The 15,920-nt window shown below is 44.1% G+C and overlaps 1 protein-coding gene across 2 annotated transcripts in view; it reads left to right on the forward strand.

The window, feature by feature from the left end:
• Nucleotides 1-1,525: 1,525 nt before the first annotated feature.
• LOC146641946 (Krueppel-like factor 7) overlaps nucleotides 1,526-15,920 on the forward strand; it is a 59,270-nt gene continuing 44,875 nt past the window's right edge. Inside the window, exons 1-2 of one of the 2 annotated variants that reach the window (XM_085398243.1) lie at nucleotides 1,526-1,667; nucleotides 1,788-1,899. In XM_085398243.1, coding sequence (XP_085254369.1) covers nucleotides 1,798-1,899 — 102 coding nt within the window. In that variant the 5' untranslated portion in view covers nucleotides 1,526-1,667; nucleotides 1,788-1,797. Of the gene's footprint in view, nucleotides 1,900-15,920 lie in introns of both variants that reach the window. The other variant, XM_085398242.1, reaches the window with a different exon arrangement.

The following is a 15,920-nucleotide window of genomic DNA, read 5'->3' on the forward strand; positions in this document are numbered from 1 at the left end:
TAACAGTTAAACAGTATAGTTTGTGTCTGATGGCAGACTGACGTCATTATTATAATGGAAATTCACCATGAATATAAAATTTTTCACACAGAACAGTAAAATAAAAATAACAAATAATACGCAAGCACGTTTACGCACAGAATTTAACCTAAAACTGCTGCAATGAACAAAGCGCCAGCAAATTTAAACTCTACACCGTACGCGGTGATTTAAAAACAAACAACAACAACTTAACAGTCTTAGCCCTTTGTCAGTTTTCGTCTGCCTCTTTGATAAACCCAAGGAACCGCATGAAGAATGCATAAAAACAACAGGATTTATCTTGTAAATATTTTACACCTCAGTCAGCCATGAAGAGATTCCCTAAACAGGGGCGAGCACACTTCGACTGTTTTCCAGAAAGCACATGGCAACTGTAGATGTCTCTGTCATGTGTTTTCCTCCTGCTATATGTTTTTATTACGGTAAACTCATGAAATTCTGACTGGGCTACAAGATGATTGTGGGTGGTGGTGGGGGGGGGGGGCTCACAGATAAAGAAAGGTGAAGATTTGAAAAGAAAGCAGGAAGACAAATAGAAAGGCAGGGCAAAGAAAGATGGAGTGAGTTGTGTCAAATGGATAAATGTCAGCAGGAACTTCATCATCTGTCTCCCTCCCGAAGATGCCATGTGTAAATTGCGGAGCCGGGGCCCTCAGCTAGCCTTCCCCTAGCGCTGTAATAAGATTAGAGACAGCAGCAGTCTCTGCCTCTCTCCTTGTGTGTGGGAGGGACTATTGAGCCCGTGTGGAAGTGTACAATTTCGATGGCTTACACGGGGCGCCGGCGAATAAGCGGGATTACTCACACCACCAAACAAGACTCATGGTGGAAGATTTGGATACTTATTTATCACTCCACACACACACACTCGCAGACACACTGTGAACTTTTCTTTTTCCCACCACGTTTTGCTGTGTGGGTCACTTTAATGAGATTCCTGCCTGTACAGTAATAGCACAGTCTCTGCAGAAGCCCTGAAACAACATTACAGGAGATTAAAACACCATTAAGTGCGATACGTTGACTCTAAACTCATTAAAAGCATAATCCCTGCAGGAATATGCTTTCCTATATTCCTGCAGCTCTTTTTTATAATTAAACATTTGCACTGTGGGGAACAATATAGGAGGCTATCAGCACCGCTCCTCGCTCCCGTTTGTTAGCACATGATGTTTACACCACAGCTTCGCCTCTCAGACTAGTCTTTCAGACCTTCATCCAAATCTAATATACCCATCCATAAATAGCTCACCTATCGAGCCCATATTTGGCGTGAGTGACTGGACACGGGAGCCAATCCTGCCCGGCGAAACCCCCCCTCCAACCCCGCCTCTGCACGCTCTCCCTGCCGCTCTAACGCCTCCCGAACCGCCCATTCGCCTTAAAAGGGGCTTGACTGACAAGCCGAACCACGCCCCTTCGTTTACCAAGCCCCACCCCCTCCTTCGGTTCCCCTATCGCGTGTCTATTTTGGCAACACGGATACGCATGGAGCCTCCATCACCTCCAGCCTCCTCTTTACGCACCGACTCCCGAGAATGCGCGCAGGTACGGGGAAGCCAGCCGCCTCGCTCAGCCGTTAACGTCCCTGTTTAAGGACTAATATGAAAGAAGTGGATTTAGAGGTCTGACAGAGCCCAGAGAGGAGGCACATACACACATATATAGATTTTTCCTCTTCTTCTCCTTCTTCTTCTGCTTCCCACCCCCTTCCCTGTGGATCATTCTTGTTTTCCCATCACCAGAGCGTAAAGCATGGATGTCTTGGCGAACCACAGTATCTTTCAGGAACTTCAGCTCGTGCACGACACCGGCTACTTCTCGGCCATGCCTTCGCTGGAGGAGAACTGGCAGCAGGTACGTGTCAACTTTCAGCTTTCAGCATCGGCTGTGCCAGCTTCAGCCGCGAGCTCGCAAATTTGCGCTCGGGATGCACAACTTTCAAAGAAAAAGAAGAAACACGCACTCGTGTATCTGGCAGGTTTTTCCCGATAAATGAGCAAAGTGGATAAAATGCGGACGCAAAGCAGCGCGTAATAAAGCTGTCAAATATGATGTAAGGGGAGGTGAAGATGAGCACTCGAACAGGGAGTGAATTAGACGTAAATAATAGATTTGCAACCTTCAGATTACTCAGGTTTGAACCCTCGTGCACGAAAAGAATTCCCCTCTCCTATCCATAATAGATCCCCCAACGCGTCTGGCTCTGTAGCAGCAGTTTAAGTGTTAACGGGAAGAAGGAGGTGAGGGAAGAAGCTGTCACCAGTAATGTCCACATTTTTTTATTTGTTCATATTTTTTAAATCCCCCTTTTGCTTCATCAAATTCAGCGGGTGTCTACGGAGAGATGCTGTGTAAAGCTTTGGGTTTCACGCGGCCACATGGCGCCGGGGTGCGCGGAGAGACTTCACGCCATCTGCGCTTACGCGTCTCTTCTTCTTCTTCTTTCTTCTTTAGTTTGTAAAACTGTTTTAAAAATGGCACCAGAGCTGGGTTTATTTATTCATTGCGTGGTGGTGATGATGGTGTGGGTGTGTGTGTTAGAAAAAAAATCTTCAAATCGGAGTTTTTTTTAACGAACAAATGATTCATTTTTACATTTTCCCCCTTCACTGCTTCGGTTTGGTGTCCCCCTGTCACTCAGAGGAGGGACATCTTCCCCCAAACATGCCTCCTACTTTCCTCTTTAACATTTGTGTGTCCAAATAAGAGCCCACCTGCATTGCTGCTGATGATGCTGATGCTGGAGAGGATGCTTTCCATGCTGCACTTGAATTACCGGACAAGGAGGGGGAGAAAAAAAATCACAGCACAGAAATCTGATGCCGGTATTGTTCATGAAATATGAGCTTGAGTTTTTCCCCACTTCTATGCTCCACGAGTAAAGGGAGGGAGGGGATGGAGAGAGAAAGAGGGAGAAACCGGTGCGTGACTGGTTGTGGCCAAGCAGCCTAATTGGCATCCTACTGTTAGCCACCGACGCATCTTTTCATAACAAGTCTCCAACTCCCTGCCTATCCTCCTGTCAGGGGATTTTTTTCTTAAATTGCATGTGGGGGGCATCATATGGAGTGAATATCTCTCTCTCTCCCTCTCCCCCTCTCTCTCTCTCTCGCTCTCTCTTGCTTCTCACCCACAGCCTGCATTTTAAAATCAATACCTAATGCAAATGGAAGAGAGAAGACAGCTGGATATGTGGGCAAAGCTCTTCTCTGTGAGGGTGGGAAATGTCAGCTCTCTTTTATTGGAATCGCTGTTTATGGGCTCTGTTTGGTCTTTGACTGTTTTAGATTTAGATCGGCTCGTTTTTTGCCAGGATGTCTGGCATCATTTTGTGTGATTAGCTGTAGTTTTGGGATTTTTAAAAAAAATGGTAAACGTAATTTCATAGATGAATTCTGTGACTGAATCTGCCCTCAGCCTGGGCTAAATGGAAAGATCAAACTGACCGTGACCTGCCTTTCTTCTGGCTAATACAACTCTGGGACCTTGGTGATGTTGCCTTGCCTGCAAATTGCCCACATGCAGTGTAGTTAAGTTAAAGTTAGCTGGCTAACTTCAAACCAGAGGCATTAAACAGAGAGACAAAAAAAAAGACAAATACTAAATAATGCCTTGAGGCGACTGTTGTTGTGATTTGGCGTAATATAAGTTAAACTAAATGGAATTGAATGAAACTACTACAAGATAGCGCTAAATACTTAAAACTTTTTAAACTTTTTAAACTGAACCCAGAGCAGTCTCTGGGGGTTGCTTAGGAACCCCCACACCCCCACAAAGCTAACTGTTGCACACTCACAATAAACAGCTAGTACGACTCACCTCCTCTTAAATTGATGTTACTTGTTTTGTACAAGATTTGCATATTTTACTTTCTCATAAGTAAGGTTAACTTAATGTAGAAATGTAACTGAGAGAGGTTCTACTTTTTAAATGTTCTTTTGTTTAGTGTTTTTGACTGGAAGTGGCTCCATTGTGTCTGGTCTAACAAGTGAAAGATCCTCGCTTTGGTTTTGGGAGGCAACACAAATCCAGAGATGGCTGCTGACTTTTAAGACTTTGCTTCTAGAAGAATTGTAGCAAAATGGAAATGCTTGTTGGCCTACTAAGGTGTAAGGCAGGTGGTGTTAAACATAACACCACCTGCCTTACACCTTACACCTGCCAGGGCCAAAATTCACCTGGCAGAGACTCCAAACCAGCCCAGTGGATGGCTTTGGAATATGTGAGGGAGGACATAACTTTTGGACTTTTAACTGTATTTTCACAAGTTTTACAGCTTTATGTACCGATAAAGACCGCCAAAATGTCCATTCACAACACACCAAAGAAATGAAATTGTAGATTTTTGTAATTTAAAAAAATTACCTCTTCCAATTTAAGTCCAAAGAGTCCTGCACTTTTTTCTTATATTAAGATGTCTCACTGATTAAATGTGTACCTCAGTTTCTGAAACTGGAGTTTCACCAGTCCGGCCCACATAGGATCAAAGTGGTCTGTATGTTGCCAGGAATGTAAAATAAGTTGGATATCTGTAAATCATGTAATGATGTGCACAAATGAAGCTAACTGTTACGTTTCATTTCTGTTGTAACAGTTAAGAGTTGGGTGTAGTCTCAGAATGAAAATTACTGAAATCTATAATTTAATTACTTTGGTTATTGTGAATGGCCATTTTAGAGCTCTTTATGAGTAGGAAAAGCTTTAAATCCTATTGAAATATAGTTAAAAGTCCAAAATGAATGCCTTCCTTCACATTTTCCCAAACCATCCAGTGCCTTCAGACTCTGGCCTCCAGGCCTTATGTTTGATGTCTCTGGTGTATAAGCTGTAAAACATGTAAAGATGGGCGCAAAACAAAAGAACATTTTCCTTCTATAGTAACAGTTTAGAGTTTGGGGGCAGTAACATTGTCAAGTCCAACTCAAGTGTGTTGTCATTATCCCGACTCTCAGGCATGCAGTTTTTACAGTCGCCTCTCAGTTGCTTTACAAGATGCATGCTTTCCTCAAAGCATTCAAAGCCTCCAGCCCCATTACAAATCACCAGAGGAGAAGGTTTCTTCTTCTTTTGGAAAAACTATCTATAGTTTAGATAAGAAGATCCCTGCAGCCTTGAGAGCAAAAGGATTTGAGCTTTGCAAATCGATCATTGTGCTCATCGTAGCAGCATGAAGATGCCACTGAGCTCCCCTGAATACAGGAATTATGAGCTGTGGCTTGCCTTAAAAGCTCCGTCTCCAGCCGAGGCCCTGCAGTTTGAGCGGTCCCCTCTGTATTCCAGGCACAATTTAGAATTCGATGCTTTTACGGCGGCCTGATGGCGAGATAGGAGGCCGTTGTTGTCGGCCCCTAAATGGGTCCCTGAGACGCGATGGCAAGAGTGATGACTGTGTCCCCTGTTGGTGTCTGCGAGGCATGATTCAGCCGGTTATAGGGGGATGGGGAGAAGAAAAGCAGTAAAGTGTTTTTGGAGGTCTGCAGATGGTACATTTGAGGCTGCTATTTGTTCCATTATTGAACCTAATAGTGCCAAGCTGAACTGCGCGCTGTCTCGCTTCCAAATCCCCGTACAGTTGGCTGTTCAGAGTTGGAACAAAGTGCGGGGCTGAGCTGGATTTGGAACAAGCAGAGCCGGTCAGAGCGCACTTATTATTTGTGGGACCCAGTTTCTCTCAAAGCAAAGAGCGCACGTGTTATTCTGCTGTCTCGCTGTCTTGGCTTCTCTTTCCCATGCTTGTTTAGGCTCCTTTGTAAACTGGCATTTTGGTCAGAGAAAGCCTTGGTTGGCTTTTGCTGTCGGTTTGCCAGCATCTGTAAAAAAAAAAAAGAAGAAGAAAAAAAACATCTGGATCAGATTTCAGGCCGACATGATGGATTTTTCAGTCTCCGCTGATGACGTGTCCCAGTCCACCGCACCTGACCCTGATGGGCAGGATTGTAACAGGACACCACTGATGGCTCTCGGTCATTGACCTCGGGACACACTTTATACCCTCCAACACATATATTATCCCTCAGAGGTTCAGCACACACACACAGAGTACACACATGTAGTGCGACTGCCTGCACAAGCAAAATGTCTGCACGTTGCTTGACGGTGCATTATGGAGCTCCTATATGAGGACAGGCTGTTCATGGCAGCCGCAACCTCCATAAGCGAGCCCGCTTGCTCAGATGCATCCACTTACATCCAACTGGCAGCGAAGGCGACTCCGTCTGGGACTGAGTGGGGGGGTGGGCGGAGGATAGAGGTGGAGGAAGTTGCAGAGCATGCACATTCTCTCCACTGCAAGATTTTGCATTTCACAGTCTGGTGGGTTTGAACCCCACCCCCCCACCCCAGGAGTGAGGCGCACATATAGAAAGACAATCAAAAGGGTGGAGAAGCAGGATGTCCTGATGCTCAGAAGAAGTAGGGATGCTGATGGATGGAGTCGTTTCACATTTTGAGTCAGAGGGAAAAGTCGCACCACACTGGGCTCGTTTAAGCTGGAGTCAGGGCCAAAGAAACATAGAGAAAATACCCCCACTCACCCCAACACCATCCTCCTATAGAGAGACAGCGGTGAGGACTGGATATGTGTGTGTGTCCCAGTATGTTATGTAATCCTCAGTAGGCCACAGCTGCTTTCTCACACACAGCAGGCATGCTGGGGAGAGCAGCCAACTTGCGCTCCCGCCGCCCACCTTCCTGTCTTCCTCCATCCCTGGTTTTCCCCTTTCGCTCAACCCCCCCCCCCCCCCCCCTTTCCCCCCTTATTTTCTTCCTGCTTATAGATTTGACACAGTATGGATCTTTTGATCTCTGTGGGGCTTTCGTGGAGTACCTGCATCCACCACTTTTTTGGACCTTTGTCTCAAGTAATGAAGCTCTGGAACAGGTCTCGCGTGTTCTCCGTGACCTTTCGCCGCCTGAGATCTGATGTAATTTTATGCAAATTAAAATTAAATCAATCCTGTAGCCGGCACAGTTCAGCAAGGCAGAGGAAGGACAAACCCGGGACTTAATCTTATTTGTCTCAGAAGAGTTCCTGCGAGTGTTTTTTCGTTCCCGGCGTGTTGCTTTATTAAAATGTCACATCAACTCTTAAGTATGAGATGCGGAATTCCCCGAAATCGAGTTTGGGCCTTCTCCAAAAAGGCGAGGGTGGAGGGAGGGAGAGAAACATTAATTGTGTTTTAGTTTAGCTGACGTCTGGCTCTGTTTAGCCGTCTTCCATATTCATGTGCTACCTCATGATGCTGGAGTTCGGAATTGATTCCTTGCGGTGTTTTGTTTTTTAACCCGAGATCAAGCAGGAGATCTTGGAGATGGATGTCACGTAGAATGTGTTTGACATAGCCTGCTGGCCCGTGACGCAGCGAGGCATGAAAGGGAGTCTTTGTGCGCCGTTGCACACAATGCAGCGTCTTTGCTGGACTCTTCTTAAATGTTTTCAGCCACAAGGTTATCATTCTGATAAATGTGTGTGTGTAGTTAAAGAGCAACAAGTTCATCTAATTAGCAGACACAGCAAAAGCTGATGAGATAGTCATTTTGGAGGAGCTGCATTGCGCTTACATGCATGTCATTCATTATTTTTACCTTTTTCTTAATGTCTAGTAGAGGTGAGCGCATAGATCCAAATATCGCTAGTATCGATAGCAACACTGGTATCGGTATCAGATCGATACCAGCGTGATAGGATCGATATTTTGTTTCTGTCCTTAAAATTATTTTTTTTTCTATTTTCATTCTTTTGAAGAAGAAAAACATTTGAACCTTTCTGTGTTGACTGTCACGTCTATTTTATTTATAGCCTATAGCACACTTAAACAATAGAAGCTGATCCAAAGTGCTTAAGAGACAGACACATTTACAACCCAGGTCTCCAAAAACTAAAAGCAGTTTCAAAATACATGAAAAGCAGAAAGGTTTTACAGTGTGTTTTTTTGTGTTAACTAATTGTTGTGGAAAGTAAAAATAATGTCTCACTGCTCTAGTGCTTTATAAAAGGTGCTGGTGTCAGTATCAGCAATACAGACCCTGTATTTACCTGGTATAGGATTGACACCAAAATTTGCAGTATTGCACAGCACTCGTGTCTAGAGGTTAGAGCCTAGTGTGTATTGCACAGGCCTGAGTGTTTGCTGCTACACGCGGGGGCCACAGGCTCATCATTTCACGTCAGGATGCATTTTCTTTGTATGCACACACAGTCGCGGGCAGGTGCACAGGTTTGTGTGCGTCTGTGTATCCTGTGTAATGAGATGTACGAGCGACCCTCTGACCCAGTAACATCCATTCTGCCATAAGAGCACTTAGTGAACTCTGCCACCTCTGTCTCATCACTCAAGCAGCCGAGAGGCAATTGCCAGTGATAGGTGCCGGCTACTGCTTTATGGGCGTTGATGAAAAGGTGGGAAGCGCTGATGAAAAAGAGGAAGTATTCATTTGTCTGACTCTCCGGTGACTGGCGCGTCAGAGAAAAGCCAGAGTAGGTGGTGTAGGAGAAAATGGCAGAGGGTTGGTGGGGTTGGGGGTGTTGGTGGAGGGAGAGCGGTGAACAAGCACATCTTTATGTATGGCTTCCGTCTGCGAAACGCTCTGCCACCCCAGGTTTGATTAACAGTGAGAAGAGAAGCTAGTCATTTTTTTCGCCTCACACCACCACACATGGCTTGGCAATGATTTTCACATCATTTGAGGCGAAATCGGGAAGCCGTTACAGCACCTTACAGTGATCCGACATGCTTCGCTGCTGCCATCCGGCTTGGCAACCGCAGGGAGGAAAGAGAAAGGAAGAGAAGTCTCAGACACTCATTTTATGCTTTGGAATCACCACCAACTCTCTCCCTCTCTCTTTATCTCCTGACTGTCTCTCTCTCGCTGTCTCCCTTCTTTGCTCTTTGACAAATTCTGAGAAGGCACTTTTGACGAAGTCACAGCCGCCTTGTTTGATTTGCCCTGCTCTAACCCTCATTTAAAGTCAGTCTCACTACAAAAAGTTGAACTCAGGAGTTACGCAATCAAAATTTGGCACAAAGCTGAATAAAGGCCCTTTAACAGGGAGCGTGTCACGAATAAAGCCGAAAAATAGTTTTCCTTCTGCTATTTCAATAAAGTTTATTGCCGTGAAAGGGTAGGATGACAGTGAGCTCCATGTTTGCAGCTCCGATCATGAGCGAGCAGATTAAGCATGTATCGGTGGATGCTGGCAGGAAGATATGTAGTCTTGGCCTTCTCATAACAAGCATAGCAAAACTCTAAAACATGGATTTAGCAAAATAATCACAGCCAGACTTATGATGTTGTTTGGTTAGTTAAAAGTGTTCTGACCTGAAGCCAGGAGGCAGTCAGCTTTACAGAAACATTTCTTGAAGGCCTTAAAATCCACAAGGTCAGGTGAGCCATTTAGGGTTAAGGTTAGGTTAATCTCTATAAACACATGCTTTTTTATGAATATGCAGAATCAGTAGGAAAAAGGCATTTACAAAAAAAATTGGCCACTGAAAGATGAAGATTTTGCTTTTAAGTAACTTTTTGAAATTTTCCTGTATCTGCAAACAATGATTGGCACATGGCAGAGGAAGTCCTACCTGCTGGTAGGAAAGTGAAAAAGATTGGCCATTATCCCCCGACTCACAGTCATCAGTCAATAGCTGATACGTTCCAGTGGGGGTTAGGGATAGTTTACTGTTTAACCCATTTAATATTTTTTCCCTGTTTAGTTTACTCACTAACTTTATAAAAAAAACTGTGAGGCAAAAAATGCACAGATGACAGGTGAGTACTGTGCAAAAGTCTTGAACTACCCCTCATTTCTTTATATTTTGCTTCCAATGACTTTTTTGTAATTTTTTTAAAGTGGTTTTGACCAATAGTTCTCCAGGCTTTCTGAAGGGCTTTGACTGCTTTTTCATTCCTTTTCATCCCAGTCCTTGTACCTTTTTCAGATTTTTTTTTCTTAACATGTGTCTATGACTCATTCAAGCATAAGAAAGGCTCCTAAGTCAAGGGATGAGCCAGTTTTGTGGGAAAACCATATTTAAATTGTGTCTTTAGGCACTTTTTCACTAGCAGCCTGTCATAAAAGCACAATTTGTTTCAATTTCTTTAGCTAAATCTATGAAAAATGCCACACGTAACACAGTTTGACAGGTAAAATTGTATTTTTGCACCAACAGGTGATTCTCAAAGAGCTGTTAGTTGAACCTTGTCATATCTCGGCATGGTGTGCATGTGTCATTAAAAACTGAAACGTATAGTCAGGTTTTTGATCCACCATGCAAAACCATCTGGAAATCATCTGATTGGCCACAGCTTCATTTTTTAGCCCGACAATGATCCCCAAAACACTGTCAATGCAGTAAAATCATACCTGGACAGAAAAATACAGTAAAGTATTCTCAGTCATGGATCAGTGTCCCTTAGGCTACGTCCACACTAGCCTGGATAGATTTAAAAATGGCATTTTCATCTGAAAGGGCTCCGCGTCCACACTAGCCTTTTCAGTCATTTTCACAGAGTTGTGCGTCCACATTGAAACGGCCGGAAACGCTTATGTTCCAGTACTGCGCATGCGTGAAACGCAAGGCGATTCGAACCTGCCTCATTTGTGTCTACAGTTTATTTACTTTCTGGCTCTTTGAAAAGTTGCAGCAAACTGTTGAGGAAAAGCACCGAGTTTTTTAAATGGACTAACAATGAGGTGGAGTTGTTGCTGCGAGTAACACAAAAGTACAAAAGTACAAAGTTGCAAAAGCGAGTGAGAATTAAAGATTTGAAGAAAAGCTATCTGAAGCATGTACAGACTGATATTAATCTTTAATGCGGCTATCAAAATTGAGAGCAAACAAAACAACTGCTGTATAATGCCCTCTGCTATCTTTGTTTAATTAGTCACATGACTTAAATGTGTCATCGTTTTCAAAAAGTCTCAGTTTTCGCTGTCCACACTGCGATGTGAAAGAACCGTTTTCAAAAGTATGCGTTTTCGAGAGCGTTTTCAAAACACTGCGTTTTCCTTGAGTGAAAACGCCGTCTCAGTGTGGACGCGAGGCCAAAACGGAGAGAAAACTGCATTTTCAAATGAAAATGCGTAACATCATTGAAGCAGTGTGGGATCATGTTGCCAGAGAACAGAACAAAAGGCAGAAACATCCAAAGAAGAGCTTTGAATGTTCTTTAAGAAGCCTGGAGAACTATTCCTGAAGACTGCTTAAAGAAATGACAAGAAAGCTGCCTAAGAGAGTTCACACCAAATATTCATTTTTAAGATGTTTAGTACTGTACAAACCCTGCTAGGGCAGGGATAGCTCAGTAGGTAGAGTGGTGGCCCCATGATCGGAAGGTCGGGGGTTCGATTCCCCTGAACAGCTACCCTGAGGTACCCCTGAGCAAGGTACCGTCCCTACACACTGCTCCCCGGGCGCCCAGTGGCTGCCCACTGCTTCACTGAGTGAATGGGTTAAATGCAGAGAGGGATTTTCCCCACGGGGACCAATAAAGTACACTTTCTTCTTCTTTCTTCTGTTTTTGCCTTATATACTGTGTTTCCAGGTGTGTTTGCACACGTTTCTTGTTGTATTTTTCAATGAGAATGTGTACTCTGATTTCACTCCTACCTTTCCAATCGGATCTCCAGTGGTATTTTATATCACACTGATGAATTTAGTCACAGATTTCCAGTTGCAGTCACAAGTAAATATTAAGGTAATCCTACACTGTTGCCAGGTAGCTGCTGGCACATTAAACATTTCTTTCTCGCTACACCCAGCTGGAGTTAAATCCCACCTTGTTTGTTTTATTTTATTCAAATAGTAGAATGCAATCTAAAAGACCTTGACAGTTTTAAAAAAAACTGTGAGTAACAACAGAAAGTAACTAAGAAAACCAAGTGTTACTAAACCGAGTGTTTAGTCTTCCTGGATGCTCACATATTCAGAAATCCCTTGGCTTTAATAAAGCCCACACATCCACACAATGTCCAGGCATTTTGGAGCCATAATCGGCTGTAGCGTTTGAAGCGTTGCATCCCCCTCCTCCAGCCTACCTGTTGCTAGGCAGCCTCAGCAAGCAGGAAGACCAGTTTTGGACTATTTGTTTGTTTAGCTGTCAGTCTGTGAGGCTAATCCCACCCCGAGAGACTTCTAGCCATCCAGAAACCAGAAATCCAGACATGTGGACCATCTCGCTTCAAAGATTGCAAAAGAGAAAGGGGCAAAAAGAGATGGAAAGGGGGGTGGGGGAGACAAGGGCAATTTGCCCAGAGTAAACACCGCTGCTTGTTGATGTCATCTGAAGTCATCAATCACGGCTCTAAGCTCTCTGTGGTGACAGCGGCAAGGACGTGACACTCTCTGAAACCGGCTGGATGGCCTATAAAGCAGGACAGTCAGCAGTGAAGAACAACGGCAGACCTTGTCGACGACGTGCTGTAAAAGTATTACTGTGATGTAGCATAACTTAAGCAGCAAGGAAGGTGATAAGTAAATAGCATTAGCAGACAATTGAAGTTCTTTTTAAGCATACTTTATTGCTAGCATCTCCCTTTTACCATAAAACAATCAATCAGGCATGCAAAAATCCCACTGGCTTTATACAAGACTTTGCCCACACCTGACCTCGTTAGCCCCTACCATTGAACAAAATAGGTCAAACCAAATAATACAATTCTAAACAAAGAACAGGAATAAAGTCATGCATGAAACTGACAAACTCATTTACTCAACTAAATGGTTTGTAAAGTAAAACACTGCATACAATATAACTCAAAAGGCTACTTTAAAGAAAACAAACAATACTATACAAAATGAAAACCCTCCATTTGGTTACACCCAGTGATCCAATCATTGACCTCATGACCCTATATAAACAGGAAGTAGTGGGCGGCCCTTCCCATACACCCGTCTCACATACAGGACCTGAATGCACAACATGGACACCATGGTAAGTATAACCAAAGCAACATAAAGAAACATAATTTACTAGACATGTGCCTGTAAACAGAAGAAAATTCAGATGATCTGATGGTTAGTAGTGTTTGCTTTAAAACACATGCATGGATGTAAAGAATGTAACTACTGCTACCACAAACAAAACCCGGGATATTGTGTGTTAAGAGAAGTTACACCAGCACTGTCTAAATTAAAGCATTATGGCTGACTGTAAAATAACAGAACACAGAATAACAATATACGCAAGTGACAAATGGCAAATGAATTCTGTCCTAGCCACTTTGTCACATTCCCCCCCCCCTTAAGTCCGTTACTCTTCATAGGAACGGGAAAGAAAGTCTGCCACAACATTCTTTTTCCCTGCCCTATATCAAATCTTAAAACAATATGGCTGCAATGAAAGATACCACCTCGTGATCCTTGCGTTGGTGTCTCTCATTCTGCTCATCCACTGTAAAGCTCGATGATCGGTTTCAAGCACAAATTCACCTCCCAGTAGATAGTATCTCAGAGTGTCCAAAGCCCATTTTATTGCCAAAGCTTCTTTTTCAATTGTGGAATACTTCATTTCTCTGGGGAAGAGCTTACGGCTTATGTACTGCACAGGTCTTTGGTCCTCTCCATCACCTTGCAGCAACACAGCTCCCAGCCCAACTCCTGAAGCATCAGTCTGTACAATAAACGGGCACGTAAAGTCTGGACACTGCAACACAGGCTCATTACACAAACAGTTTTTCAAATCCATGAATGCAGCCTCACACTCTGGAGTCCATTTAATTTTGTTGGGGCATGATTTACGAGTTAAATCACTAAGAATAGCTGATCTGGTAGAGAAATTAGGGATGAAACGACGATACCAGCCAGCTAAACCCAGGAAGGATCTCAACTTTTTCTTTGTAGTCGGAGGAGGACAAGAGGCAAGGTTCTCGACCTTACTCACCTGAGGGCGGATGACCCCACCCCCAATGACGTATCCCAGGTACTCCACCTCGGTCTGTGCAATGTGGCATTTCCCAGGGTTGATGACTAGTCCAGCTGTTCTGATGCGTTGCAGGACATCAGCCAGATGTTTCACATGGTCCTCCCATGTCTCGCTGAACACCACAATGTCGTCAATATACGCTGCTGCATAGCCATCAGCTCCTTTCAGAATCAAGTCCACCAGCCTCTGGAACGTGGCTGGAGCTCCATGTAGTCCGAAAGGCATAGTTCTGAAACGATAAAGTCCGCTGGGAACCCTGAATGTAGTTAAATCCCTTGAGGACTCTGTTAGGGGGACTTGCCAATAACCTTTACAAAGGTCGAGTGTTGTGAGGTACTTGGCATTACCCAAGCGCTCAATCAATTCATCCACTCTTGGCATAGGATATGCATCAAAAGCAGAGACAGCATTAAGTTTTGAGAAGTCAACACAAAATCTCTGTCTTGCATCATTTTTCTTGGGGACGAGTACCACAGGGCTACACCACTCACCTCTAGATGGCTCTATAATCCCTGTTGCAAGCATTTCTTCCACCTCCTGTTTCAATGCTGGCATTAGCTTTGCTGGAACTCTGGAGGTGGTATCCCTGATGGGTGGTTGATTCGAACAACGCAGGTGTATGTCATGCTGAATAAGATGGGTGTAGCCTGGCTTTGTGCTGAAAAGCTCCTGTGGCATTATGGCCGCGAGCTCCTCCTGCTGTTCTGGTGATAGATGGCTCAAATCTGGAAATAGCTTTTCTTCAGTACTGGTGGGAAAGAATTGCTCTTGAGGCTCTTCTTCCTGCAGTACAACACGAGCCCACAACTGAAGTGATTGCTCTGGCTTCTCAATCCACTCCCTCAACATGTTGACATGAAACACCTGTTGCTTTTTCCGACGATTCGGCATTTTGAGCTCATAAGTGACAGGACCTGCTTTCCTGTTTATCACAAATGGCCCCTGCCATTTGGCTAAGAGACTGCTTTCAGTGGTTGGCAAAAGGAGCAACACTTTTTGTCCTTCTTTAAAGGTCCTCCTGCGAGCTGTCTTATCATAGTTCTGTTTTTGACGTTGCTGGGCACTTACTAGGTGACAATGAGCCAGTTCCTGAAACTGTTCAAGCTTGTCCCTCATTTTCAACACATAAGAGAGGGAAGAGTACTGTTTTTCAGGGCTAGCTTCCTCCCAAGCTTCCCAAAGTACATCCAGTGGACCTCTGACATTATGGCCGTACAAGAGCTGAAACGGAGAAAATCCAGTTGATGCTTGTGGTACCTCTCTATAGGCGAAAAGCAAAAATGGAAGCCATTGGTCCCAGTCTTTTCCCGATTCTCTTACGAACCTCCTCAGCATTGATTTCAGGGTTTTATTAAACCTCTCAACAAGTCCATCAGTTTGTGGATGATAAGGGCTCGTTTTGATTCCGGTAATTCCCAGAAGTTTGTAGACTTCTTTCAACAGGTTGGAAGTGAAGTTTGAGCCTTGGTCTGTCAAGATTTCTTTGGGAATACCCACCCTTGAAAACATCTGTATCAGACAATTAGCTATTTGGCGGGCTTTGACCCTTCTCAATGGGAAAGCTTCAGGATACCTTGTTGCATAGTCACAAATCACTAGAATGTACCTATGCCCTGAACCACTTCTCTCCAATGGGCCGACAATATCCATGGCAACACGAGAAAAGGGGACGTCTATTACAGGCATAGGAATGAGTGGGGCTCTGTCTCCTTTCCTACTTGGGGCTGTCAACTGACACTGTGGACATGATTTGCAAAACTGGGCAGTGTCTGAAAATTGCTGTGGCCAAAAAAAACGAGTTACCATTCTGGAAAAGGTTTTAAGATGTCCTAAGTGGCCTGCCCAAGGAACTGAATGAGCCAACTGCAAGACTACAGGCCTTAAGCTTTTGGGAACAACCAACTGGTCACCAACTTTGCTACGACGATATAGTCGTTCATTCTTAACAATGAGTA

The sequence above is a fragment of the Rhamphochromis longiceps genome, linkage group LG23, assembly GCF_057381845.1.
Source record: "Rhamphochromis longiceps isolate RC_006_pf linkage group LG23, R_longiceps_female_GT1.1, whole genome shotgun sequence".
Classification (NCBI taxonomy): Eukaryota; Metazoa; Chordata; class Actinopteri; order Cichliformes; family Cichlidae; genus Rhamphochromis; species Rhamphochromis longiceps.